Source organism: Podarcis filfolensis (genome assembly GCF_964270895.1).
Source record: "Podarcis filfolensis genome assembly, chromosome: 7".
Taxonomy (NCBI): domain Eukaryota; kingdom Metazoa; phylum Chordata; class Lepidosauria; order Squamata; family Lacertidae; genus Podarcis; species Podarcis filfolensis.
Window position 1 is genome coordinate 66176456 of NC_139603.1, and position 25589 is coordinate 66202044.

At 43.3% G+C, this 25589-nt stretch overlaps 2 protein-coding genes across 7 annotated transcripts; one reads left to right on the forward strand and one right to left on the reverse strand.

Annotated features, from left to right (window-relative positions):
- Nucleotides 1–58: 58 nt before the first annotated feature.
- On the reverse strand, nt 59–12749 carry FSBP (fibrinogen silencer binding protein). The gene is made up of 5 exons (XM_083622762.1): nt 12636–12749; nt 11600–11738; nt 9737–9908; nt 5755–6189; nt 59–975 (listed from the first exon to the last, which is right to left on the reverse strand). The coding sequence occupies exons 4-5, from the start codon at nt 6123–6125 to the stop codon at nt 447–449; spliced, it is 900 nt and encodes a 299-aa protein (XP_083478888.1). The 5' UTR covers nt 6126–6189; nt 9737–9908; nt 11600–11738; nt 12636–12749; the 3' UTR covers nt 59–446.
- Nucleotides 12750–12882: 133 nt separating this feature from the next.
- LOC310766512 (RING finger protein 151-like) lies at nt 12883–24490 on the forward strand. 6 transcript variants are annotated; one of them, XM_083622767.1, is made up of 7 exons: nt 13790–13937; nt 14761–14816; nt 18212–18439; nt 20276–20415; nt 21010–21172; nt 22218–22338; nt 23431–24490. In XM_083622767.1, exons 3-7 carry the CDS (start codon nt 18234–18236, stop codon nt 23635–23637), a joined length of 837 nt encoding a protein of 278 aa, XP_083478893.1. In that variant the 5' UTR covers nt 13790–13937; nt 14761–14816; nt 18212–18233; the 3' UTR covers nt 23638–24490. The 6 variants fall into 6 exon arrangements, with proteins under 6 accessions (XP_083478894.1, XP_083478890.1, XP_083478893.1 ...); XM_083622768.1 differs by lacking the exons at nt 13790–13937; nt 14761–14816 and adding an exon at nt 12883–13077 and having other exon boundaries at nt 18215–18439; XM_083622764.1 differs by lacking the exons at nt 13790–13937; nt 14761–14816 and adding an exon at nt 12884–13077.
- The last annotated feature ends 1099 nt before the right edge of the window (nt 24491–25589 follow it).

Genomic DNA, 25589 nt, shown 5'->3' on the forward strand with positions numbered 1-25589 from the left:
ACTTCATTTGAACTACAGCCATTTCCACAAGTTTTATGAAAGGAGGAAACAAAGACAGTATTTTTCTCCATTTTGCATATGTTTATTGACTCACAAATAAATGAGTATTTCAAAGGACAGATAAGAACTGGTTCACCAAAAAATGAAAAAGAATAAGATCAGCATATTTTACAAAAGTTGTATAAGTTATCATTTGCTTTTGCTAACAGTCATGTGGTCATAAGATTTCAAAGGGGTTTTTTTTAGTCTTAGATCTGGTTCTACTTTAAATCAGAAAACCTGGGAAGACCAGTGAAAAATGGCTTTAATTTCTTTGCAAATTTGCATGAGAAACAAAATGGAAAAAACATGCATACCCCTACCCCCAAAACTTGGGTAAATACTTCTTTTCTAGATCAAAAAGAATTGTGAAATAACCCTGGTTTTTAAGCAGAATTGCTAAATATTCAAAGATTGTTGAATTCAGGAAGATCCCTACGTAGTCGTATCGCCTTTAACTTTTCTACTTTAATTTTTGCTCTCAATAGCTCTTCTTCCAGCTGCTGCCTTCTTTTCAAGCCATCCCTTTTTTCTTGGATATAGAGCCCAATTTTCCTTTGATTTTCCAAAATGATGTGGTGCTCTTCTTTCAGCATTTGCAACATCTGGGGATCATATCCCCCACATGCCGGTCTAAATCGTTCTCCAGTTTCAAGCCTGAAAAATTCATCTCTTCTGGGGATGGGAGATGGAGACAACATTCTTATATCCACAGAAGACAGGGAAGTTGAAGGAGATCTCTCCATTGCATGGACCAAATGTTCTTCATCTCTTTGCTCTAAGCTCTCCTGTGTTTGTAACTCTACAATCAACGATGCAGGTGGTTTGACATCTTCCTCGTCTTCATCCAGCTCCAGTGTGATAGCAGCAGGTTGGTGCTCTATCATTGACTGTGGTGAGCTGGTAGTAGCAACTATTTTTTTATCCGGTGTAGCACTAAAAACAGACAAATAATATTTTCATCATTAACAGAAAAGAAAAAGGATGTTCTTAGTCCACAAAAATGGCAAAAACTCAACTTCTAAGGCAGCCTTCCCAACCTGGTGGCCTCTAGATGCTTTGGACTACAACTTTCATCAGCCCCAGCCAGCACATCGGGAAGCTACCAGGTTGGGAAGGCTGTCCTAAACCACTTGTGAAACTACCTGCAGAGCATGGGTGTTCTGTAAAAACAGAGCATAGGTACTTGATTACTGTGCAAGTCCAGGGATGGAGCTGAAATCTGCTTTGGTAGGGGCAATGCAAGGAGTCTTAAGTATTAAAAGCATAAGAACCCTACTAGTCCAGGACCAAAGGTCTATCTAAACCAGCATCCTCTTTCCCATAGTGGCAAACCAGGTACCTACAGGAAGCTCGCAAGAAGGATGTCAGCACAAGCATGCTGGTTCACAAACATGTTGCCTCCGATTCTGGGGCCATCATGACTAGTAGTCATTGACATCAATGTGTCTAGAGTTCTCTTTAAAGTCATCTAAGTTGGTGGCTGCTACCAAATCTTGTGCAAACCAATAAATTCCATAGTTTAATTATGCACTGTGTGAAGAAGTATTCTGTTTACTCTGTCTTGGATCTCCCACCTTCCAGTTCACTGGATGACCCCTCCCTAGTATTCAGAGAGAGAAGATTCTCCCTATCCACCTTCCCTACACCATATGTAACTTTATATACCTCCTTAATGTCTCCCTTTTGCTAAACAAAATAGCTCCAAATACTGGAACCTTTCTTCATGGTAGATTTACTCTCCAAGGCCTGCATACTTACTTACCTTTTGGGAGAGAACCATTTGATACCCACTGTTTTTTTAAGGGGCTAACTGCATATAACAGGCAGTTGGAAATTAGCCAGGAGCCAGGAGCATTTTTGACTGGCCCAGGTCCAACCCCAGCCATGTGGAGATTCCTGGATGCAAGGTTGGCAACTGGGGAAAGCAAAATATCGCTTAGAAAAGGCTCTGGAGTATTTTCCTCAAAGCTTGAATTCATTTTATTCTGGATTGTTTTATTTGATGTTTTAATGTGTTGTAAACTGCTTTGAGGCTTGCCATTTAAAATATAAATAAGTATAAAAATGTAATTAATAAATATAATGAACCCCATTGCAAAAGAAGGTGCCTGGACAGTCCATTTTGATGACCGTAACCTAAGTTTAAGGTGCCATTTGGCGATTAGATTATATATCTGAGTTTCTAACTCTTGACTACTGGTAAACAAAGGCCTGATGCTGGACTATGCAAGAAAAACAGCTGGGCTGGGGTTTGAGAGACGTCGCACCAGGAAGGCGCCTACCGCATTCCTCATCTGCCAGTTTAGGGCACCAAAGTGAATCCCCCCATGGTTTCCCTGGACCACAGGATTCACATCATTAATAAACATGCATTTTGAAGCTCACGGGATGGAGATTAGGAGCACAGAAACAATGAACAAGTAAAGGTTTGCACACACCCTTCTGTCTTTCAGCCAAATCTTAGAGAGCACAAAGCCCAATACTTTTTGCCCCTTAAGCTAAATGGCCTCAAAAAGGCTGCTCTGAGCTTTCTAACTACTTGGCAAGAGGTAACAAAAGAATTCTAATAAATTTTCAAACACCTTTCAATTGAATTAAGCTATAATGATTTAATTGTAACTGCAGTTCAGGATACACAAAATGAAAAGAAAAACAACCCACAAAAGCACCGCTCAGGGTCATAACAGGCAACAGAGAATGGCAATGTCAGTCAAATGACACTGCACGATAGGCCAACCCGTGGATATAGGAAAAATATGAGTCATTGGCTGCTTACGAACTGAACTCTTGTTATAAGCAATGTGAGCTGGGGGGGGGGGTTAAATATATTAATCAGTAATATTATGAATCTCCTTTTGCATGTGCCTCAAGGCAATTTACAAACAGCTCAAATTAGTTTTAAAAACAGTAGAAAGGAACACCTAAGGCCGCGACCTTTTCATCCAACAAAAAATGCTGCTTGTCAAAACAAAAAATGTCTTCCATTATTTCTGGAAAGTACAGGTAGTGGGTGGGCACCTCTGGTATCTCAACAGGGATACTTATTCCACAGTGGCAGCCGAACTGAATGCCCTGCTTCAACTTACTGTGAAGCAGGCTTTTGATATTTGGGGAAATTTGAGCAGAAAGTCTCCTGTAGAACGCAGGGAGTTACCAGGTACATAAGGATTGTGAAGGTTTCGCAAGCAACCTGGTCCTGAGCCGAATAGGGCTCTATATGTTAGTACCAGAACATTGAACTTGGCTTGGTAGCAGACTAACAACCAGTGAAAATGCAGTGGACAAGGTGTTAAATACTGGCAGTTGTTTGCTCTCAAGGGCAACCGAGTTGCCACGTCCTACACTGGTTGAAGCCTCCAACACAACCTCAAATGTGCAGAGGACACTGCAGTACTCCAACCCTGAGGTTACCAATGCATGAGTGGTCATAGCTGTTAAAAGGTCCTCCTAGCCACTGAGGACACCTGCGCCTCCAGTGACACCCTGGATGGCGCACCTGCTCCTTCAAAGAGTCCAGTTTCCTGGACTCACACACAGAGCCTCCATCATGCTATGATTTCAGACTCAGTTTATTACTCTCATCCAACCCACCACTTCATTCAGCCACTGGAGCATTTTAGAGAGATGAGGCAGAGCAGATTGTGTTTCTACTTCTCAATGGTGACTTTTGACTGGGAACTGGAAATTTGGAGCTATGCATCATTCTTATCTATCCCTGTTGGCCAACCCCATTCCATGACTCAATGGTCCTACGTATCAGGTTTCTGTTAATCAAATGGGAGGAAGAAATTCATGGTTTACAGACAGCAGAGACTGACACGGAAACAATAGTCATGGGAAGCGGTGGGGAGATGAAGAGGCAGAACCTCGGTTGGTTGGGAGGATGGCCAATTTGGTCCACAAGTTCTCTCTTGAGAAAAAGGACTATATTATGTATAAAAAGGATTTCGAAAAGCTTTTCACTTAGATCCCAAACAACTACAGGGAAGTCAGTTTCATTCAGATTAATGAAACTTACTCCAACATAATATGGTCAGGATCAGGGGATTGTTTCTCCAACTGTTAGTGCACTGATGCTTTTGGAAAACATTTATTATTGAATAAAAAAACAAATCTTTCAGATTTCAATGGTCTTTAAGGTGCACGCTATTAATGTTTTCAAAACATTTGTGTGCCACATTTGTGCTGCTCACACAGCACCCAAAATGGCTTACAATACAAAAATAAAATACAGCTGATTACAAATCTACCCATTTCCACTACTACAAAATTAATAAGCTACAAAAGAAACCTGATGTATTGGCTAAGGGGTTAAAGGAACAGTATATGACCACCCAAAAAGTGGCACCATACTTCTGGCGTATGCTGACCATTTCAATCTACATCAGTATTGTGGAAATTATATACACACACCCTTCTAACATGCTATTACAGATCTATACATACAGTACTTAGATGGGAGCATGCCTGAGTGAACTCAACAGGGGCTTACTTCTGAGTAGAAAGATAAAGGATTGTGCTGTAAAAGTCCATTTTGATTACACCTTATTTACCCTAGGCAATACAGAATTATTTCACCAAAAGGCCCACCACCACATGTTATTTTTACAGCATCTGCCATGGTGGGATTTAGACGACTGTTACCATTCAGAGCAACCAGAGGCAGTACAAATCAAGGACTGGCCAGTGTGCACAAACATGCCAGTTTTCCCGGAAACTCAGATTAACATATTTGTTTTGCACAGTAAGTGACATGAATTTAAATGGCTTGCGACAGGAGTAAGGAAGAGAGCTGCTCGACTCCCCCTGGTTTTTAAAATGTCTGCATCCAGGCACAGGACAAATCTGGTCTGAGAAGCTTTTGAGCAGCCGTGTTTTGCAAGTCAGTTGTAGAGGGGGAGGGCGGCATAAGCAAAGGCCCTGCAAGAAAGCTTGAAGACAGCCTGCCTGCTCTACGTCTGGCTCAAATCTAGAGGGGCTCCGATTTGATTCTATACTAAAAGGCTGCTGGAAAATATGAAGACTTTTGTGTGACTGCAGTGTTCCGATCTGTCTGCGCACAACCCCTGTAAATGTGCTCCATAGCCTCTTTTTTGCAGTTTAAATTAGAGCATTAATTTGCATACTGGCCTCTGAGAATGTGATTGTTTAAAACAATCCATCTGCATTGTTTAAAAAGGCATGGTAGCATGCGAAGTAAAATCATTTAAAAGGTCTAAATTCAGTCAAAATGTATTCCACCCTGAGAGATTAACATAATCCTTGACTGGGCACACTGTACTGAGAGAGGCTCCTTTGTTCTCCTGCTCGACTTTATGTAGATAGATATTATCCAAAACAGGCATCAGCTTCCGTATGCAGAGGCAAGTTGACCGCAGTACTACCTTAAATGTAGAACAGCCTTTTGCTTGGTCAGTGTTTGAATGCTATGCCTATTAAAAGGGGAGGGGTAAAAGTTGGAGCTCCTATTTCCCTTGGATTCTTTCTTAACCCTCACTTGCCAAGGGTCTGACAATAAGATCTTTTGAAATGCGGCTGGAAGTTGAACAGAAAAGTCAGTCACTGTTTAAAAATTAAAGAAGTAAAAAATAACAATAATCACAAGGTTTTAACTTTTCCCAAAGGCTAAGGCATGTAGCTCAAAAGGGGATGGCCAGAGAAGACAGGAGGCGCTATAGCGGCCATCCAGGCGCAATGTAAAAGTCAACTTACCATGGCAGATTGCTCCTCTCCCTCAAGCACACGCTGGAAATCTGGGGGATCATCTCCACAACTTTCTTGGTCGGTTCAGAGATGTAGCTTTTATAATCAGAAAGGCTCTCTTTTTGCTGCAGTAGCTCCTGCTTGGCGTATTCCTTGAGCCTCTTGTACAAGGTGCGCAGGCCCTGCGCAGTGCGAGGAGGGCGGTCAGCTCCAATGGCATTGTAGTTATCAGCTATGATGTCCCAGCATTTGTTTTTCTCCACTATGACCGAGTGCTTGTTGGTGTGCTCTTCGAGAATCTTAACATACGGCTTGACAAGTTTCAGCAAATCGAGCTTTTCAGACAAGGTAAAATTCGAGGACCTGGCCTTCCCAACCATCGTTCTCTCCAGCTTGAAGAAGCAGTTCCTGAAACCACCACGCAGATCCTAGCTCTGCTCGGCTCTTTTTCACAAACAGAAAAAGATCAGGCTTAACTAGGCTTGTCTCATTTAGGCCCACGCCTACAAGGGAGGGTTTATTAAAATTCCTTCAGCTTAAGCTGACGCAGGTTCAGGAAATCTGCTTAAGCCAAGCCTGACCTACATAAGGCTTCAGATTGAAGGAGACGAGGAGAAGCAGGCAAAACACACACTTTTGTGTCAAGAGACCCATACATACACCGAATTGAAAACATAAAAGGTTTAAAGATTAGCACATTACCCTGCTAAATATTACCCAATTCATCCTGAGTTAACAAGCTCACGCACATCTCTTTGAGCTGACAAGAAACTGAAACTGCACAGAGGATTGGATTTATTCATGCCCAAGAAAGCAACAACTTTTTTTTTTTGGTCATTTATTGATTGTTAAGCCGAACCACCACAGCAAAAGGAGAAATGAAAACAACAAACAGGGGGATTTAGGAGCGGGCGTGTGTAGAGAGATCCCTAACAGAGCCCCTGATCACGGCTCCCTAGCTGCTGTTCTCTCTGGCAGTATTTGCATAATGCTAGTCCTGCTGTCAATCAGGAATTGCATATCGCCTAGCTAGTTAGGTTTCACTCAGGCTCAGGCTTCACAGTAAAGCTAAGCTTCCCCAGCACTTTGCAGCTTGCCTCGGCTTCCCACGCACGCACACACTTTTTAAAGAGGCAGTCGCTCAAAAGAAGGAGTGCCATGAACAAAAGAGCAGGGGGGGGGACACGTTAACATCAAGTTCTTTTCATATTCTGCCACCCCTTGCAGCTGTGCCGTTCCATAATCTACCCATCTCACAGCATCCATGGTCACCATTCAGCAGGGTTGTGGCTAAAAAATAGCTCTCGGGAGTCAAGTAATAAACACAACATTCAATCAGGGTTCTGGATTCATTGTACTGTGTGGGCTTTTCATAACTTCCACCAAAAAGCTATTATTATGTTAAGAAACCCAACCATTGCACAAATGGAAAACATCAATTTTTAACTATTGTTTGCCCAAATCACACAGGTATTCACACACAGTATTTTTTCTCTCAGAAAATATATAGTACTGTAAAAGGAAGTAGGAGAGACTGTTGGATTTGGACTTGGAAAACCCACTCCATGAAGGTCACTCTCTAGCGTCAAAGCACCACATCTTGGCCTGGCCTCCTCCCTTCACCGGGTTGTTGTGAGGATAAAGTATGACATCCTGCAAGACAGCCATTCAGAATTCTTTCCTGCCCAAGGCAATATTTAAAGCCAAGGAAACTGAAAGAGACACACATCTAACAAATGAAAATATCCCTATTTTAAAGCATCTTTATTCCTGTTCTCTATCTAACAAGTGTGTTTTGCTTAAGACTTGAGACAGACTGGGGAGACATCTGGCTTTTACATTTTCAAAAACAGGAGATCAGCCATTGTGCGGTTCTTTGTCCTTGGTGCAACCTGAAACCGGCATAGCACCTCCTAGCCTAATCCAATTAAGTTTGCCATCTCCTCCTGCACTTCCATCTTAAAACAATGACCAAATCCAGACTGCCTGGCAACGACATCATCAGCCAAATTCCCTCCATTCCCCCCCCCCCATTTTGCTTTACGTCCAGCCTGATGAAGATTTCTTGGAAGTTTGTTAACTAATGGACATTTTGCCCAAGTGTAAATTCTGAAATATTTCATATGGATAAGCATGGAACTTTCATGATTTATTTATAAAATGCAAATTGCCGCAAAAGTGTGGAGAACTGAATTGAAGATGGGGGGGGGACTCTAAGAGAACCAAAATGGACAGATCATTACATTTGTAATTAGGATTTGGAAATCTTTACCCTGTATCAAGTCTGAAAAGATTTGAGGGAAGATTTAATCCAATTGCTACTTTAGCGTTAATAATTATGTGGAGGGAAGCCAAACAATAAACAATTTTTTAAAAGTTAGCTATTTGGCGTGGGCAACTTCAAGCAAGGTTCACCCACAATTTGCCTATTATGTTTATACCTACATTTATTGGCAATTTTATTAACTCATAGCTCAAGTAGAGCACCATGACCTCAGCTCTGAGCTCTCTGGAGCAGGGGTAGGCAACCTAAGGCCCGGGGGCCGGATGCAGCCCAATCGCCTTCTCAATCCGGCCCACGGACGGTCTGGGAATCAGCGTGCTTTTACATGAGTAGAATGTGTCCTTTTATTTAAAATGCATCTCTGGGTTATTTGTGGGGCATAAGAATTTGTTCATATTTTTTTTTCAAAATATAGTCCGACCCACCACATGGTCTAAGGGATGGTGCACCGGCCCGTGGCTGAAAAAGGTTGCTGACCCCTGAGGAAGGGCAATATAAAAATATAATGAGAGCAAATAAAATAACATGTGTATGAGTAAGGCAAATGTTCCATCCCTCACCTTTCATATATTATAGAATAGGGCAAAGGTAAAGAATCTCAGGCTGGGGGCCAATCCAGACCCGCCCCCGCCCCTGTCATACACCCTTTCCCAGACTACACCTCTTACTAACCCTGTTTCACATCGTCCTCAAATGTTTTTGTCTGGCTAGAGAGTCCCTGAAGTCTGGTAATTCCTGGCTGGAGGACAGAGAGGGTGTTATGAATGCAGAAGCAAGCCTGTTGTATCCATTGATTTGGCCCTGCCCACCAATGGCATGTGTCACCTGAAAGGTTGCCCAATAGTTAATGTAGCCCTTGGGCTGGAAAAAACAGTTTCCGCCTCTGAAATAGGGGAGCCTCCTGTAGACTAGGAAGATACAACGATGTTTTATATATGTCTCTTCTGAGGTCAGTCCTATTCAATCAGGTGGAACTTCTAACCAGGTAAATGGGAGTACAACTGTGTCACAAACCATTCAAAGCAGCCAATTTAAAAACAGGGTCAGAAAAACAAATGTAGCATTCCAACAAAAAGAGTGCCAGAGAGGCTATTAACAGAACCACAAAACCAAATGGAACCAGCAAACCAGAACCATGCAGGTCAGAAACGTGCCTCAACAACAACAAAAATGATCCTTCAAACAAAGTACAATTTATCAAAAGCAGCACGAACACCAAGCATAATAAAATTGAGCAAGTGGATTAACAAATCTGAAAGGGTATAATAAGGCAATTATGGGATCTGACAGGTTTTTAATTTATTCAAAGAAACACATACCACCCTACTATGATAAAATACAGAAATCATTGTCACAGTCTACAGCTAGTAGATATAGATTGATTTTTTGATGGATTTATTTAACCTTCATTTATTGTTTACAGTTCTCACAACTCATGCTCCCAAGCCCTAAAAAAAAATGGGCCTTCCTCCTCCCCAAAAAAGCTCAACAACTTTAACCTGAACCCCCAAAAAGAGGGTAGATCACTGCCAGTTTTTAACTCTGAGTAGATCACAGCCTCTTGGGAGTTGGCCATCCCTGCTAATGGTTTGACTTCACTCCCAAGCTCTTGACAGCTTTCCTTCATAAGCAATTTTAAAAACTGCTATGCTTTACTTTATATTAAACCAGTCTACTAGGATAACATTCAAATGTTTGTTTTCTTACCTATTTTAGTTCTATATGGTGATTTCACTCCAGTTCCAAAATGGGAGTCATTATTATTATTTTTAGAGCAAAATTCTCCTTGATCAGATTTCACAGCCAGTGTAGAACTTAAGTCACAAGTTGTAGAACAGATGTTTGCAGATGTTGAGCCATTCAGTTGTCCCTCATCCACCTACAAGACACTGAAACAGTTTAGATTGTACACAACTTTTCATGCAACAGTATCAAAATAAGTGTGTAGCTTTTTCTTATTTAAATACTAGCTGAAGCCTGAAAGAAGTACAGTGGTGCCCCGCAAGACGAATGCCTCGCAAAACGAAAAACGCGCAAGACGAAAGGGTTTTTCCATTTTTGCGTCGCTTCGCAAGATGATTTTCCCTATGGGCTTGCTTCGCAAGACGAAAACGTCTTGCGAGTTTGTTCGCTTTTTTCCTAAAGCCGCTTGAAGAGGCGCAGTTGCGACAGACCGTGCTTCGCAAGACGAAAAACATCGCAAGACGAAGAGACTCGCAGAACGAATTAATTTCGTCTTGCGAGGCACCACTGTAGTTCATATGATGAAGGAGAGAGCTCCAAGGAGGGAAGGAGGCACTGTGAGAAGCCTAGCTTTAACTATGCTCTCTCCACAATTTCCAAGCCAGTGGAAAGAGATTTGTGTGCACTCCCTGGCCTTACCATTCTAAGAGAAGGTCAAAACATAGGGATGAGGCTATCCTAGAAGTGCCCAATGGAGAACTTCTGGGACTGGGGCAGAGTTACTGGGAGCAGATATATTTCTCTAGCCTTCCTTTAGAGAACTTTGGCGAAAGAACACAAACGAAAACTGAAGTAGTGGGAGAAAGGCTTCTCTAGGACAGGAAGGCTAACATTGGCCTTCTGCACATATGTACTTTGAAATAACATATGAATCTAGTATTTGTGGCTCTATTCAGTACCAAGCATTGTGCTCACACAGCATCCCTAAGTTCCACATTAATATAAAGATACTGTACAAACCATGGCACAATCTTAACACACATGCAAAAGAGCAAAGGCCTGGTCTGTGTGTTCTAGTATGCCAAAGGTAATAGTTTACCACGCACAAAGTGATCACTTCCACTTTGTTCATCCCCTGGTGAGAGTGGGTGCAGCAAACCAAAATCCCTGGCTTGCCATTACATCCAAACTGGGAGTCATTGTTTATTTCGCTTCAACCAAAATCCAACTGGTAAACCTAGAAACTTTGGCTTCACATAGTGGTTTGCTTTGAGTGAAACAAATCACAATCCCTAGTTTGAATGGAACAGTAAGCTAGGGATTGTATTTTTTTCTTCCACTGGCAAGAAGGGAGGAATGAAGTGGGAGACTTCTGCACGTTGACAGTAAACCATCAACTATTGTGACATGCAAACGCTGCCATTGAGTGAACCAGTTTCCACTGATGCCACTGATGTTTAGCTGTGGAGTCATTTTTCAGACAATTTGTCTATAGTTTTGCTTTCAGGACCCTTCTACACATGGACTAACAGAGCAGAATGCAAAATTACAAGTAAACATGCATCTGGGCTGGGCAGCTTCAGTTTGCAAGTGGCACCATACATGATTGCATACTCCCCCACCGAAAAATAAATAAATCCCTGCATACAGAAAGTTAAGTATCAGAGTGGAAGTGATACTGGCACTCCCTGACAGCTTGTCTTCTATATGGAAGAAATTTGTGAGAGAAGCATCTGATACCGTAAGCCCCTTATAGCCTAGGCCAGAAAGAAACATATTACCCCAGTGAGAATTAAGATTCCATGGATTTCTGACATAGATTATTCAAGTACAGTTTTCATTCAGTAATAATATTACACTTGCTTTCTTCCTCCCTTTTAATATTACCTCAGAGCCTGAGCGTTCAGATTCTTTTTTCCGAGACAACATATGGGTTTTTCCTGGAGATATAAACCTTGGCTTTTTGACTGAATTACCCATCAGTTGACTAGGAGCTGCTGATCGTCTCATGTTCGGTTCTGTTGGTCTGAAAAACAGCAAAAAGAAGAAGTTTGCTTTAAAAAGCGAGCCCTAGAGAAAGAAACTCTTAAATACTTCCCAGAACATATCCAATTCCTGTTCTCACACCAGTGAGAAAATACCCCAAAACTAGGAAGTATGGTTCCTCTTGTTTCTCCTCCAGGTGTACCAGCCTTATTAGGTGGGTGGTAGGAAGAGGGCAGCTGTGGTCAAGCCATTCTCAGTATTCTTTGGAGTCCTGAGGGAGGCTAACTTGGTACCCACCACTATTTTGGTACCAGGTGAAGACTTTTATGTTCTCAGAATAAGCTGAAAGTTTTAATCATGATTTCTTAAGCACCAGACTACCCATGGGAGCACTTTTCTTTTGTTTTCAACCTGCCCAATCACTACATTCAACCCACTGTATTCATCTCCTGACTCTGCCACAGTCCGAAGAGATTCATTTCATAGCAACTTTTCATTTCTGGTAGCAACCCTCTCCTCACCACTGTGAGTCAAGGCAAATGCTGGCAATGATGTCCTGGTGTTTGCTAAAAAAAAAAAAAAGCCATAAAGCCCTCTATTTATTTCCTCAGGCCTCTGCTGGCCATTTGTGTCAACTGCTTATATATATTAATTTCATATATGCAGGAACAAAACTCCTCTTCAGGTTCTTACAGCGAGCACCAGAAGCATACCATATATTTGTCCACCGAAGGAAAGAAAACACGGTCTTGTTAAAACTGAACCGAAGGAGCAAGAGCTTCTGAGCATGTACAGAGTATCTTTCGTGTTTGTGGAAACGGAAACCTGAAAAGCAGAAGCGCACTGGGTGCAGCCCAGTTATTGAATCCCCCACCATAAGCCTCTGAGGAAGGACTGCCTCAGCCCCCTCCCAGTCTTAACACGACGACGCACTTACTTTGCAATTTAACCGTCCCGCCAAGACAGCACCGTCGCCCTATCGTTCGCCAAACGGCGCATGCGCAGCCGATCGCCCCAGGCCGCTCTCAATTTATCGCGCCCTCCGTTCGCCCCACTGCGCATGACCAGCATTCGCCTCTCTTGAGGGCTGCCAGGAGGTACGAAGGAAACTCTACTGCGCATGCTCCGCTGGTGCTTTTGCCGCGCTCGACATGGCGGGCCGCCGGGTACGCTTACGCTCTGGCCATCAAGCGTATTTGTCGCAAAGTGCCTTCCTCTCCTTCCCCCGTTGCCTAGGTTACTCGTTTTCGCAGGAAAATACGGCACTGGCAGAGGAGGGCGTTAACCAATTCGCGAGGATTGAAGAGGATGAATTGCCAAGTGTCATAGAGATAAAAATTTAGAGCAACTCACTCCAACAGAGATTTGGAACTCATAGGGTATATTTTTCTCCTTTTCTTTCCCGCTCAGAGCTACCCATAGAAGACAACGGGCAGAGCCAGGATAGTAGCGTAAGTTATGACTGGGGTGCGGGGAGTGTCCTAGGGCGGCCCTGCAGTGTAGTCCATCGTTCAAACTGCTGATCAGATGGTGGCGCTGAGGTTCAATGTGGATTTACAGGCAACGCCTTTCCCTGCCAAACGCCCCTTATTAGCCTAGCCTCTCCCGGGTTAAGTTCTAGGGTTGCCACCTTTGTTCTGCCAAAATCCAGGATAGGGCGGAGGCGTTGTGGCGATTTTCTTTTCCACCCGGTGCTGAAATGACTTCAAAAACAATCCATTGCGATCCATTGTCGTCTAACTGAATGGCTCCTCTGAAATTTGTCACATTCCCACCCCCCGCAATAAATAAGATCCGAGTTGGAAAGAGGAAGGGGTCCTGCTTTCTTTTGCTTTAGCAGAACGCGCCCTGCCTGCAAAAAAAAAAAAAGGCTGCTCTAAAATTCTGTATTTTCTCCATTGCTTTCTATAAGCAGCTGGAAAAAAAAAGCATCACGAAAAACTCGGAAGTTGCAAAGCACGTGCGACTCTAATGTTCTAAGTCTACTCCGAAGAAAGGGGCCAGCTGAGCGGTCGCGTGCGAAGAAGGCGGGGCCAGGCCAGCCCCTCACTCCTCTTATTGGCGGGGGCGGAGGCGCGTAGGGACTGGACGGTGGCCTGTGGGGAGCATTTATGTTGCGGAAGCGCGCTTTCGCGAACGGCTGAGGCGAAGAAGAGCCGTTTCTGGGCTTTCGCTTGGAGGGCGGGAAGGAGGAGAGGAATCGCCACCCTGAAACCTGCCTTGGGAGGGAAGCTTTGAGGCAGGTGGCTCCCCTTGTTTTCTGATGGCGCTTTTGCCTGTATGCCTTTAAAAAGTAACCCTCTCCCCCCCCCCAAAAAAAGAGAAAAGGCAAAAACTAATTTGCAAGGGTGCTCAGCTTTTATTGTGTTTTTTTTTCTCAAAAGACTTAACAATAGGTTGCAGAGTGAACTTTGGGGAACCAACAGCCCACTTTTGTCAAAAGCACCTTGGGTATCATTCTGTGATTCTGTACCAGTGGTTCCCAACCCATTTTTGGCCATGCCCCGCCTAAGCATCTTTAAAATCCTGATGCGCCCCCCTCCCTCTTGACATATAATTCTTATTATATGTCAAGGGGGGCTATTCACGTGAGCTGTTCATGTGGAGGAAGCCTAAAAGACCATGAACTGTTAATAACTCATTCTCGAATTGCCCTCCCTTAAAAATCAAATTTCCCCCCATAAAAATCAAATTGCCCCCCTGTGGGGTGTGTGCCCCACGCTGGGAACTATGGTTCTGTACCAAGTTGCTGACATCCTGAATCTGGAGCAGCTGCCTTAGTCTGTTTTTGCTGACAGTTGTTACAGCGTAAGATGGAGGAGTCGTGGCTTTCTGTAAAACTGTTTTCAGGGGTTTGTTTTTTCTTCTACACTCAAGCGGCCTATAAATTCTGTGAAATAAAATAGAATAAAATATGGCTCTCCAGTGCCATAGCTCAGGGGTAAGAGCATCTGCTTGCCTGGCCCCTCCAGCATCTCCAGCTAGCATGTCCCGTAGCCTAGTTCCCATCCCCAGCTGTACCTATTCTTCTCATTTTATTTATGCCCTGCCTTTCCTCCTAGGAGCTCAAGGTGGCATACATAGTTCTCTCCTATTCTCCACACAAGAACCCTGTGAGGTAAGTTAGAGTGGGTGAATGGCCCAAGGTTACCCAGTGAGCTTCATGAGGATTCCAGATCCTAGTCCAACACTCTAACCACTACACCACACTGGCTCATTTGCTCTCCAAATGTTTTGACCAACTGTGCTGGCTTGAACTTTTGAGCATAGATGTGCAAAATAGGGTTGGAAATGCTGACCCTAAGCCCCTGTGACCAAAACAGTCACATGCTGCTTCCCATCTGCTTTCTTCCCCTTTCCTCTGTTGTTTCCTGCTGTCAAAATTTAGAATATGTTTTCTGTAGCTGTGTGAAAAGTAGAGGTGGCAGCTAATTGCGACCAGTGGGTTGAGTGTAGGGATCATTTACTTAGGAAGCTTAACAAATAAACGTGTTTTTCATTTTCTTGGAGACAGGCACAATGAAGCAGAGTGAGACAATTAAAAATCACAGTTTGTACATAGCCATTTTTATAACATAGGAATCTTTATGGGGAACACAGCAGGCTACTGATAGGAAAATGTAAGAATTTGTTTACTTTATGTTCTGTAACAGGGATGTCAACACCCCTCCTCACACCCAAAAAGAACTCACTAATGTCACCAAAATAAAACTTTGCCACACCAAGTTCAGATACCTAGGGGTACAAATAACCAGAAACCCCAATAAATTGTACCTCCACAACTACAAGCCCCTGTGGCGACAAATTAACAAAGACCTAAAGAGATGGAACAGCATGAATTTCACTCTCTCAGACAAAATAGCCATGATCAAAATGATCGCCCTTTTTTCTCACATAAAAAACCAAGAATAAGCCCCAAATACCTGCACCTCCCCACCTCAGAAGGAGGATGGGGAATCCCCAACATAGAAGCCTATTACATTGCCAACCAAAAACTCCATATACAGTGGTACCTCGCAAGACGAATGCCTCGTAAGACGAAAAACTCGCAAGACGAAAGAGTTTTTCGTTTTTTGAGTTGCTTCGCAAGACGAATTTCCCTATGGGCTTGCTTCGCAAGACAAAAACGTCTTGCAAGTTTGTTTCCTTTTTCTTAAAACCGTTAATACCCAGGGTGCATTGCTTGAAGAGGTGCAGTTCCGTGCTTCGCAAGACGAAAAATTCGCAAGACGAAAAAACTCACAGAACGAATTAATTTCGTCTTGCGAGGTACCACTGTAATCCCATATATACTAGAAGATGCAACAAAATACTGGATACACCTAGAGAGGGACACAGTTGAAAATACTTGCACCACAGCATTCCCACTCCTCCCAAACAAAGGAAAATTCCCACAACACTTAACAGGTACACACAGACCATGCTCAAAGCATGGAAAACAGAAATAGGCAAACTATCCCCAACCCCAACCCCACTAATTCCCCTGGCGTACCACTCATTATTCCACCATGCAGCACAAAACCTCCAGATAAAAACCTGGAAAACCTAAGGCTTATATCGCCTAATAGACTTCTATAAAAATAACAAACCTTTGTCAACACAAGAAATACAGGACAAACTAGAAGACACCAAAATGCCCTGGTTAGCACAACACCAATTACATTCCCTCTTAAACAACCCAGCAGTAAAATCAGCAGCAACTAGGCCCCTGACAACCTTCGAAAACCTCCTCCTAACAACAAAGGGACACGGTAAAAGGATGGTATCCGCAATATACAAAATACTATTCCAAAATCCCACGAACCCCCTAGACGCAATCAAAAAACAATGGGAGGATAACATAGGCTATGAGATTAACCCCACTCAATGGACCAAAATGTGGTCTAACCCCCCCCTTTAAATCCATATAAACGAAAAGAAAAGAACTCACTCTGAAACTCACCTGCAGGTGGTACCTAACACCAAGAAAACTAGCGCTAATACGCCCAGGAACCTCACCAAAATGCTGGAGAGGGTGCACCTCCATAGGCCCATACCTCCACATGTGGTGGGAGTGCCCCAAAATCCAACTATTCTGGACAACAGCCATATGAGAAATATGTAAAATAACTAAGCAAGTATTAGACATCACCCCAGAATTGGCCCTACTAAACATCTTCCAAGACAATAATATTCATGTGCAATCCACCCACCCCACGCACACTCCTCCTCTCTCCAATGACAATGGGTAGATCACTGCCAGTTTTTTTATGTTGTTGTTGTTTAGTCGTTTAGTCGTGTCCGACTCTTTGTGACCCCTGGACCAGAGCACGCCATGCACTCCTATCTTCCACTGCCTCCCGCAGTTTGATCAGACTCATGTTTGTAGCTTCGCGAACACTGTCCAACCATCTCATCCTCTGTCGTCCCCTTCTTCTTGTGCCCTCCATCTTTCCCAACATCAGGGTCTTTTCCAGGGAGTCTTCTCTTCTCATGAGGTGGCCAAAGTATTGGAGCCTCAGCTTCACGATCTGTCCTTCCAGTGAGCACTCAGGGCTGATTTCCTTAAGAATGGACAGGTTTGATCTTCTTGCAGTCCATGGGACTCTCAAGAGTCTCCTCCAGCACCATAATTCAAAAGCATCAATTCTTCGGCGATCAGCCTTCTTTATGGTCCAGCTCTCACTTCCATACATCCCTACTGGGAAAACCATGGCTTTAACTATATGGACCTTTGTTGGCAAGTTTTTTTATACTGGGAGTAAATTACAGTCTCTTGGGAGTTGGACGTGCCTGTTCTATAACATGCTTTAACAAATATATATATATTCCAGCAGAAAGTATCGGAATATTCCGTATTAAAAAAGAAAAATAGCCCCACCATTAAAAAATATGAAACTGTGTTATTACAGAGTGAGTACATTCTGTTCAACAGTTTTTTAGCATCTCAAAACACATGCACAGTTTACATTATAAACACTTTGTAAGCTCAGTGTTTAGAACCCATTCCATATGCCACTTAATCCAGAGAATCTTTCTAGAATGACACCTGAGAAAGAAGCAGGTGGCTCTTAGTTGCTTTGATCAGGTGCTCTGGCTGCTTTACGTACTTAATGGAGAAAGAAGCATTAATCCTCCTAAATCTAATTAGGATTTCTCTGAGAAGAAACTGAATACTGAAAAGGCAATGTATTATTTTTTGTGGGGCTGTGACATGTTGCAAAGAAGCTTGAAATCAATGCCTGCATGCATTTTTCTATAAAAAGGGCCCTCTTGAGGGTTGAGATGCAACTAAATGAACAAAAAAGTGTAAGTTTGCTCTTGTCTATGCTATGGCTTTGCACGCTTGGGGAAAGGTTGCAAATTGGAATTGCTTCCAGATTCTGACGGTTCACAGCATAAAACTCACAAGCCACTTCACTCCCTCTGCATCGTATCTCTTCAGATCTTAAGGTGCAAGGCTGATAATGTTCTCAATTGACTTTCAAAGGTAATGTGGCCGCAGTTACTAATTCTGTGCTTTCATTTCCATAGCAGGCTAGAGGTCGTTGAGAAAATGGGATATGATATTGAGCGCTTTGTAGGTTACGTGAATGAAGGTCTCCTGTGCTGCATCTGCCGAGATGTGTTGGAAGATCCCTTGCAGGCTCCTTGCGAACATGCTTTCTGCACTTCCTGCATACATGGGTGGCTTGTTCATCACAGCAACTGCCCAGAAGATCGTCAGCCACTTGATCTGTCTGTCCTTCGACCGCTTTACAGGTGCATAATTATTTCTGAGTCCAAATTGCCGCTATCATGAAATCTAATCCTACACTAGTAGATTGAGCAAATGTGCAAATGTAAGGCTGAGGGATGGAGCATCCTGTTTGTTTGGTTTTCCTTACTAAAGTTACTACCCCGTATGTCATGCAAATTAATGAAATTGACTAGGCTTAGTAAGCCTAGATTTGGTCTATTTCACTCTGAAGAGAAAATGTCCTACAAGGAAATAGATGTACAGTGGTACCTCCAGTTGTGCACAGGATCCATTCCGGAGCTCCAGTCGGATCCTGAGGAATTCGCAACCAGAGGTGCCTGTTCTGCGCACGGCGTAGTAGAGTGCTTCTGCACATTTGCACAGCGTGTAGAGCACTTCTGCGCATGCACATCCGGCAAAACTCAGAAAAATACTTCCGGGTTTCCCGCGTTCGTATCCTGAGGGATACGCAACCAGAGGTGTGCATATCCAGAGGTACCACTGTATAAGAAAAGAGTGCGACAGCAGGATGTGCTGCAGACACATTAACTCTTTGGGGGTTCACTGTGTAGCCTTTTCCAAATTTGAATAAAGAGGGAACTGCTTTTATAGAAGTACAGGATAGACAAGAATGTTCTGTCCCACAAGATCCAGTGCAAGTTCCAGTTATCAAAAATATCTCTATATTGTCCTCCTCTCGTACGTGGAAACATAATCCTATTACATAGGTCCAGAGTAAGTAGCAAAGTCCAGATTGCTTGCATCACAAAGCTTCGGCTTGATCTGAATTCACACCTCTGATTGCACCCCTTTTAACCTTGCTCCTTTGCACAGAAGAACCACACACATACACACATACACAATTTCTGCTAGGACAGAAATGTGCAGTTGCTAGGAAAATTCTTGGCTTGACCCATCTCCTTTTCTCAAGGTTGGAGCAAACTGCTTCATTAACCTACTAACAGCTAAGGTTTTAAAAACACAACTTTTGAAAAACAAAAGGATAGGACAGCATAAGTGGTAATACCCATGATACATGTTTTTAAAGTATTGTATGTAATAAAGAATGAACACATCTTAAACATAAATGTCATAAACAAGTGTTGACTTACTGTGTTGCCAAATAACACAAGTTGGCCATGGTGCTTCTGCTTCATTAGGGTTGCCAACTTTCTGGAAACATGTGCGTTTTAATCGTGACAAGGGGGTATTGCCTTCCAGGGGCAGGGTGAGCAGGGCCAGTGAGGGGTATAGCAGGGAAGAAATCCTGACAGCCAGGTAGGTCTGAAGGGTCACATTTGGTGATCAGATCTGTGATTTCCCACCCCTGCCTGAAAGCAATGGCTGATCATAGTCTTAAGTTTTGAGGAAAGGATGTTATGGTTAATGGCTTACAGTGGCCAGGGGATGTCTTTGTATGGGATCTAATTGTTAGAAGATGGCTTCTTAGTACAGATATTTCTCCAGAACGTTAGGAGTAAGGAGGGTGACACCACAGCCAAGCTGAAGTGGGTGGCCGGTGTAATGTATGGAGGTTAGTGCAGCAGTTTTAGGGGATAGACAGGCAGAAGGTAGAGTGTGGAAGCTCTTAACATCAAGGCTAGAAATGCCTTGTGGTGCAAGTTGCCTTTCTGGGGATCTGCTGTTTAGCTTCGCCTGTGCTCTGCCTGTATACTTTCAAGAAAACCAAATATTACACAATCATGGTTAATCTGCCATGTGGCCTCATTCAAAGAAAACTGAAGCAGTTAGCACTGACTCTGGAATGTCTTACCACTCGGAGAACTGGGGAGCATGTGATATGTTATATCTTAGCAAGCAGTATTGCAAGAATAAAAATAATTAACTTCTGTACCCAGATACATGAAGAATGATCTCAATCGACTCCAGATTCACTGCAGGAACAGAGAGTGTGGCTGTGAAATGGTGTGTTCACTGGAGTCCATTGACCGACATGAACGCGAGTGTGAATGCAGCCGGGTCCCCTGTTCAAATAGCGGTAGGTAGAATGCAGAGATGGTTATCTTTCTAACAGATGGTAGATCTCCGTTTTCACCTGAATTGAGTCCCATGGTTCTGGAATGTAGACTAAAGGGAATTCAGAGTTAGTGGCTGTTGCAGAGTGGGCCTTCTCGGTTTCTTTGCCTGTGTGAACACCCCTTCCTGTTCCATTTCTACCTGTTGCCAACACTAGCCAAAGCAAATTATGGATTCAGTGTTGGTGTTTGGGGAACTGAAAGGCAGCTGATGGTGCCAGTGCCCCCTTGGAGAATCCTTGTACCTGCACACAGTAGGAAAAACTAACCTAGATTCCTCAAGAGTGGTGGTGCTGTTGTTAGCATCCTTCTGTCTTGAGAGACAATGGAGTGTGCCTCCAGGGGTAAGTCAAACTGCTGGAGAATCACAGGGACTGCAGAAACCAGTAGCTTGTCACTGCTGCCTTCCACATTGTTTTTGCTGCATTAGCAGCACTGAAGTGAGCTCTCTGGGGCACAGTCTATCGTTGTCTCCATGTCAGAAGATTATGGGGAAAATGAAATAATTCTCTCTCTCTCTGTGGTGCACTTCCTCCAATCTTCTGCTTTCCAATCAGGTTGCCCAGCTCGGGTTGAAAGACGTAACTTAGACAGCCACTTGGCCGTGTGTGAATACAGGAGCCGCGAGTGCCCCAAAGGTTGTGGGTATGCCATCCTCAGTGCTGATGATGCGCAACATAACTGTGTGGCAGAGCTGAGAACGGAACTCGAGCTGCTCAGGTAAAGCTATTCTTCCCCTTACCTTGGCTGCTCATGGATTGACTTGGCCCTCCAGATGTTTGGGGACTACAATTCCCGTCATCCCTGACCACTGGTCCTGTTAGCTAGGGATGATGGGAGTTGTGGTCCCAAAACATCTGGAGGGCCAAGTTTGGCCATGCCTAAAGCATGAACTGACACCTAAATATTTTGCCCACCTCTCTAAAACATACACAAGGGGACTGTTCTTCAATACTGCTGCAATTTCCTGGGTGCTCAGGAAACCAGTTGGGTAACTTGGCAAATTGCTTCTATTGCCATCACCATCTCTTCCTCCTATCTTCCCACCCGAGTTACACCTGGTATTCTATCATCCTGATTTGATTGAAATAAAAGATTTGTTGACATCTTTTTTGTGTAACATAAGCTTGTGCGCTGCTTGGTGGTAACCTGAAACCTAAGTTAATCATAAATGAAAAGCTTCTTTGCCAGTACTAGCTTATGGGATCTGCCCATGTGAGTGAAGCTGGGGCTGTTAAAATGAGATGTTTATCTTGGGCCAAAGGAAGATGCAGATATTGCATAAAACAGATGGAAGATTAAAAAAACAGATATTGTTTGTGACTTACAGAATTATTAGCGCAAAACGGATGGATTAAACACTACTTCCTGTTAATTAGTGGCCCTGTATAATGGTAAGTCCCAATCTAAAACAAACCATCTCTTTTTGTGAATGATCACTTTGCTGGTGCACACTGTTTGGCTGCACCAGCTGCCCTCCTCCCAAGCGGAAACAAATCAGCGTATTAACTTAGCTTACATATGAACAGGTGCATGTTGTTTGTTTCAGTCCAAGCAATCCTTTTCAAAATTAAAGCAGGATGAACAGTAAGATAAGACAATGGCGGGAAGGATTGCCACAGTCTTTTCCCCCCAGACATTCGCCCCCTTTTAAAAATAATAATTGCCAAGCGCATAAAACTGAATGTGCGTACGTTTCAAGTTTCCTGTGTATTCAGATTAAAGACAGATAGGCTGAGTAATGAAAAGTGTTTTGTTTTTTAAGGTCAGAGATGATCTGCCGGATGGAAGAGGCAAAACATGAGATGGAATCTCGACTAGATTCTCAAAGGAAGCATATGGTACAAAAGGAGAGTTTTTTGCAAAATCAGATTGAAGAGCTAAAGGTAAACAAATTGTATTGCCATTAGCTACAAGGTCATCTCCCTCCCTTGAAATGTTGCCTCTGGTGAATTGGTATTCCTGACAGCTTTATTCTATGCTGTACTCTTTTTCAGTTTCCAGAGGGTAGCCACAGTCCTCAAGCACCTGACACCTACCTTCCCCAACCTTGTATTATCCGGGTAATTTGGACTACAATTCCCATCATCACTCACTGGCCAAGCCAGCTGGGACTGATGGGAGTTGAAGTCCAACAACAGCTGGGGAGCATCAAATTGGGGAAGTCTCACGTACAGCATCTATCTTAGAACCAATGGTTTCAGCAGCAGGTATTTTAACTACAATTCGCATAAGCAAGGAAGCATTGCTATTGGTGACTGGCAAACTTCCTCCAGTCCCATTAATATTATATTAATTTGGAGATGGACCATTAATAAAAATCAGACTACTTCCAAGTTGGCCTAGAAGAGTCTTCCCTACCACACATCCCCCACCTGCTGAGTTATCTTTCCCCAAATTTAATGGGATAACAGGGAGAGCATAATCATTGCAATAGCCCTCAGAATGCCCATGCACATTTTGCTTTACCCTCGAAAGCACGTCAAAGCGCAAGTAGATAAATAGGTACTGCTCTGGTGGGAAGGTAAATGACATTTCTGTGCGCTGCTCTGGTTTGCCAGAAGCGGCTTCATCATGCTGGCCACATGATCCGGAAGCTGTACGTTGGCTCCCTCGGCCAATAAAGCGAGATGAGCGCCGCAACCCCAGAGTCGGTCACAACTGGACCTAACAGTCAGGGGTCCCTTTACCTTTAAACTCTGGGTACAGAAGCATTTGGGTCTGGGCCCAAGTCATTCCAGGACAATGCAGCCTCTTTCCCTTGCCTTGGAGAGTGGGCAGAAACAGATCTGTTTTGCAGCAGTCTGGATACCTGAAAGGGGCAGATCCATGAAATCTAGGCTCTGTTATCTGTATGCTACCCTCAGGTCCTTGGAGGAAGGGGAAGAAACAAATGTAATAGATAGGAAATTGTGAGCATCTAACTGTTAACAGGCAATCCCAATGCAACACTTGAAAAACTCTCTTACGCTTTTCAGAGCCAGATGTCCAGGATGTCGTCTGACATGCGTACCCTGCTGGCAACAGAGAGGCAGCATCACCAAGAACTGGAGCAGGCACAGCTTGAAAAGCTAGAATTACTGGAGTTAGTGAAAACTCTCCAGGAAGACTGTCGGTTGACTAGGGATGGAAGCAAGAAAGCAACACATGTTCAACCTCTGACCCGACTGGAAAGCATGAAGTGAAAGCCATAGGTGGCTGTTATTTAAGATTGGATTACTGCAGTCTGCTTTATGCGGTGCTTACTTTTGCTGGATCTGGCAACTGACAATTCGTGCAGAATGCTGCAGTCCACCTGCTGACAGCAATGAGATTCTGTCAGCAGGTAACACCTCCACTCAGAGATCTGCACTGATTGCAGGTTTGTTACGGAACCAACTTCAAGCTGTTAGCATTAGTATATTAAGCCCTTAACAGTTAGAAACAGTTTACTTCAGGAATTGCCTTACCCCATATATTTCTATTCAGTCAATTCGATTTGCAGCACTGGCACTATTACAGGCGCACCACACTTGTAAAAAAAAAGCTCTTTTTGTATGGCAGCACCCACACTTGGAACTCCATGACTATTGACATCAGGCAAGCACCTTCCCTGCACTTTTTCCAGTGTCTGCTAAAACATTTTTGTTCAGGCAAGTTTTTCCAGACATGAAGAAGTTAACATTTTGGTCTGTTTTTAGCTTAGCTGTTTATTTCAATTATTTTTGAGTTATTAAATTCCTGTCTTATGGTTTTATTATTTTTTAGTTTTACTCTTAGGAATAATTAAAAAAAAGATCTGAAGGGGGGGTGGGGAGAGAACAAAGTTCTGTGTACTCGGGAGAAGAAACAAAAAAGAAGCAAATAGAAAAATGAAGGAATCTAATCAAACTTGGCTTAAGCCAGGAGAGCCAAGGAGGAACGTACTGCTGCATCAGGCAGGAAAAAAACCTGAGAGAAATGAACCAACTTCCCACAAGCCTTTGCTCCTGCTTGTGTCAGCTGACAAGAGACGGCCCATACCATTGGCTATGGTGTCCTACGAAATGAATTGACCTACCGTAATTTTCGCTCCAAAACACGCACTTTTTTGCTCCTAGAAAGTAAGGGAAAATGCCTGTGCGTGTTACAGAGCGAATGCATCATTAGCAGCATCCTTCTCCACACACCCCACACGTGTTCCTTCTTCCCTTAAACCCCTCTTCTGCATTATTAGCAGCATCCTTCTCCACACATCCCACACGTGCTCCTTGTCCCTTGAATGCTTTTCCTTCCCTCCCCACTTAAAGTGTGGTTACAAAGCACGGATCCAGATGGATCCTCAGGATTTTTGCACTGGGTCACCCCAAGTTCACCATCAGATCACATAGCATATCCATGGCTACAGCCTGCACCAAAAAACACACACGCACCCACTGTTTCATGGGGCTGCAATGGCGCAAAAACGTGGTTACAAAGCATGGATCCACATGGATCCTCAGGATTTTTGCATTGGGCTACCCCAAACTCACCGTCAGATCACGTCTGTGGCCACAGCATGAACCACAAAAATCATACATCCACTGTTTTGTTTAGAATATTTTTTTCTTGTTTTCTTCCTCTAAAAACTACGTGCGTGTTATGGTCAGGTGCGTGTTATAGAGCGAAAAATACGGTAATAAAACTAATATAACATATGCGTGTTGTGTGTGGGTGTATGTATATATAGAAGTGAAAGCTTACAGACTATGTATTCTTGAAGTTAAGGACTCAGATATTTGGTAAGAGTGCACACTATACGCAGAGATGGAAAATACATGCAAAGGAAAACAACTGCTTCTCAGGCAGCTACATGCATTGCTCCACTATTAAACATTTTCATAGAAGCAAGCAGAAGTCACATGTGACTTCTCCCTCTTCAGTGACTGTTGATTTTAATAATTTTTTAACAAATGCTTTTAAATACCTGTTTTTCAAAAATTGTTTTACTTTATATTTTTGTCAACATCTTAGAGGTGGTTGTTTTACGATCAAGTGGGATATAAACTGTTAAATAAAACATTGTTGCCTTGGAATGGCTGATTCTACTTACCCCAAATGAAGGCTATGTTGCAAGACTGTTAAAACCAAATCTAAACTTGTACTTCTGGCGTAAGTACCATAAAAGCATAGGCAACTA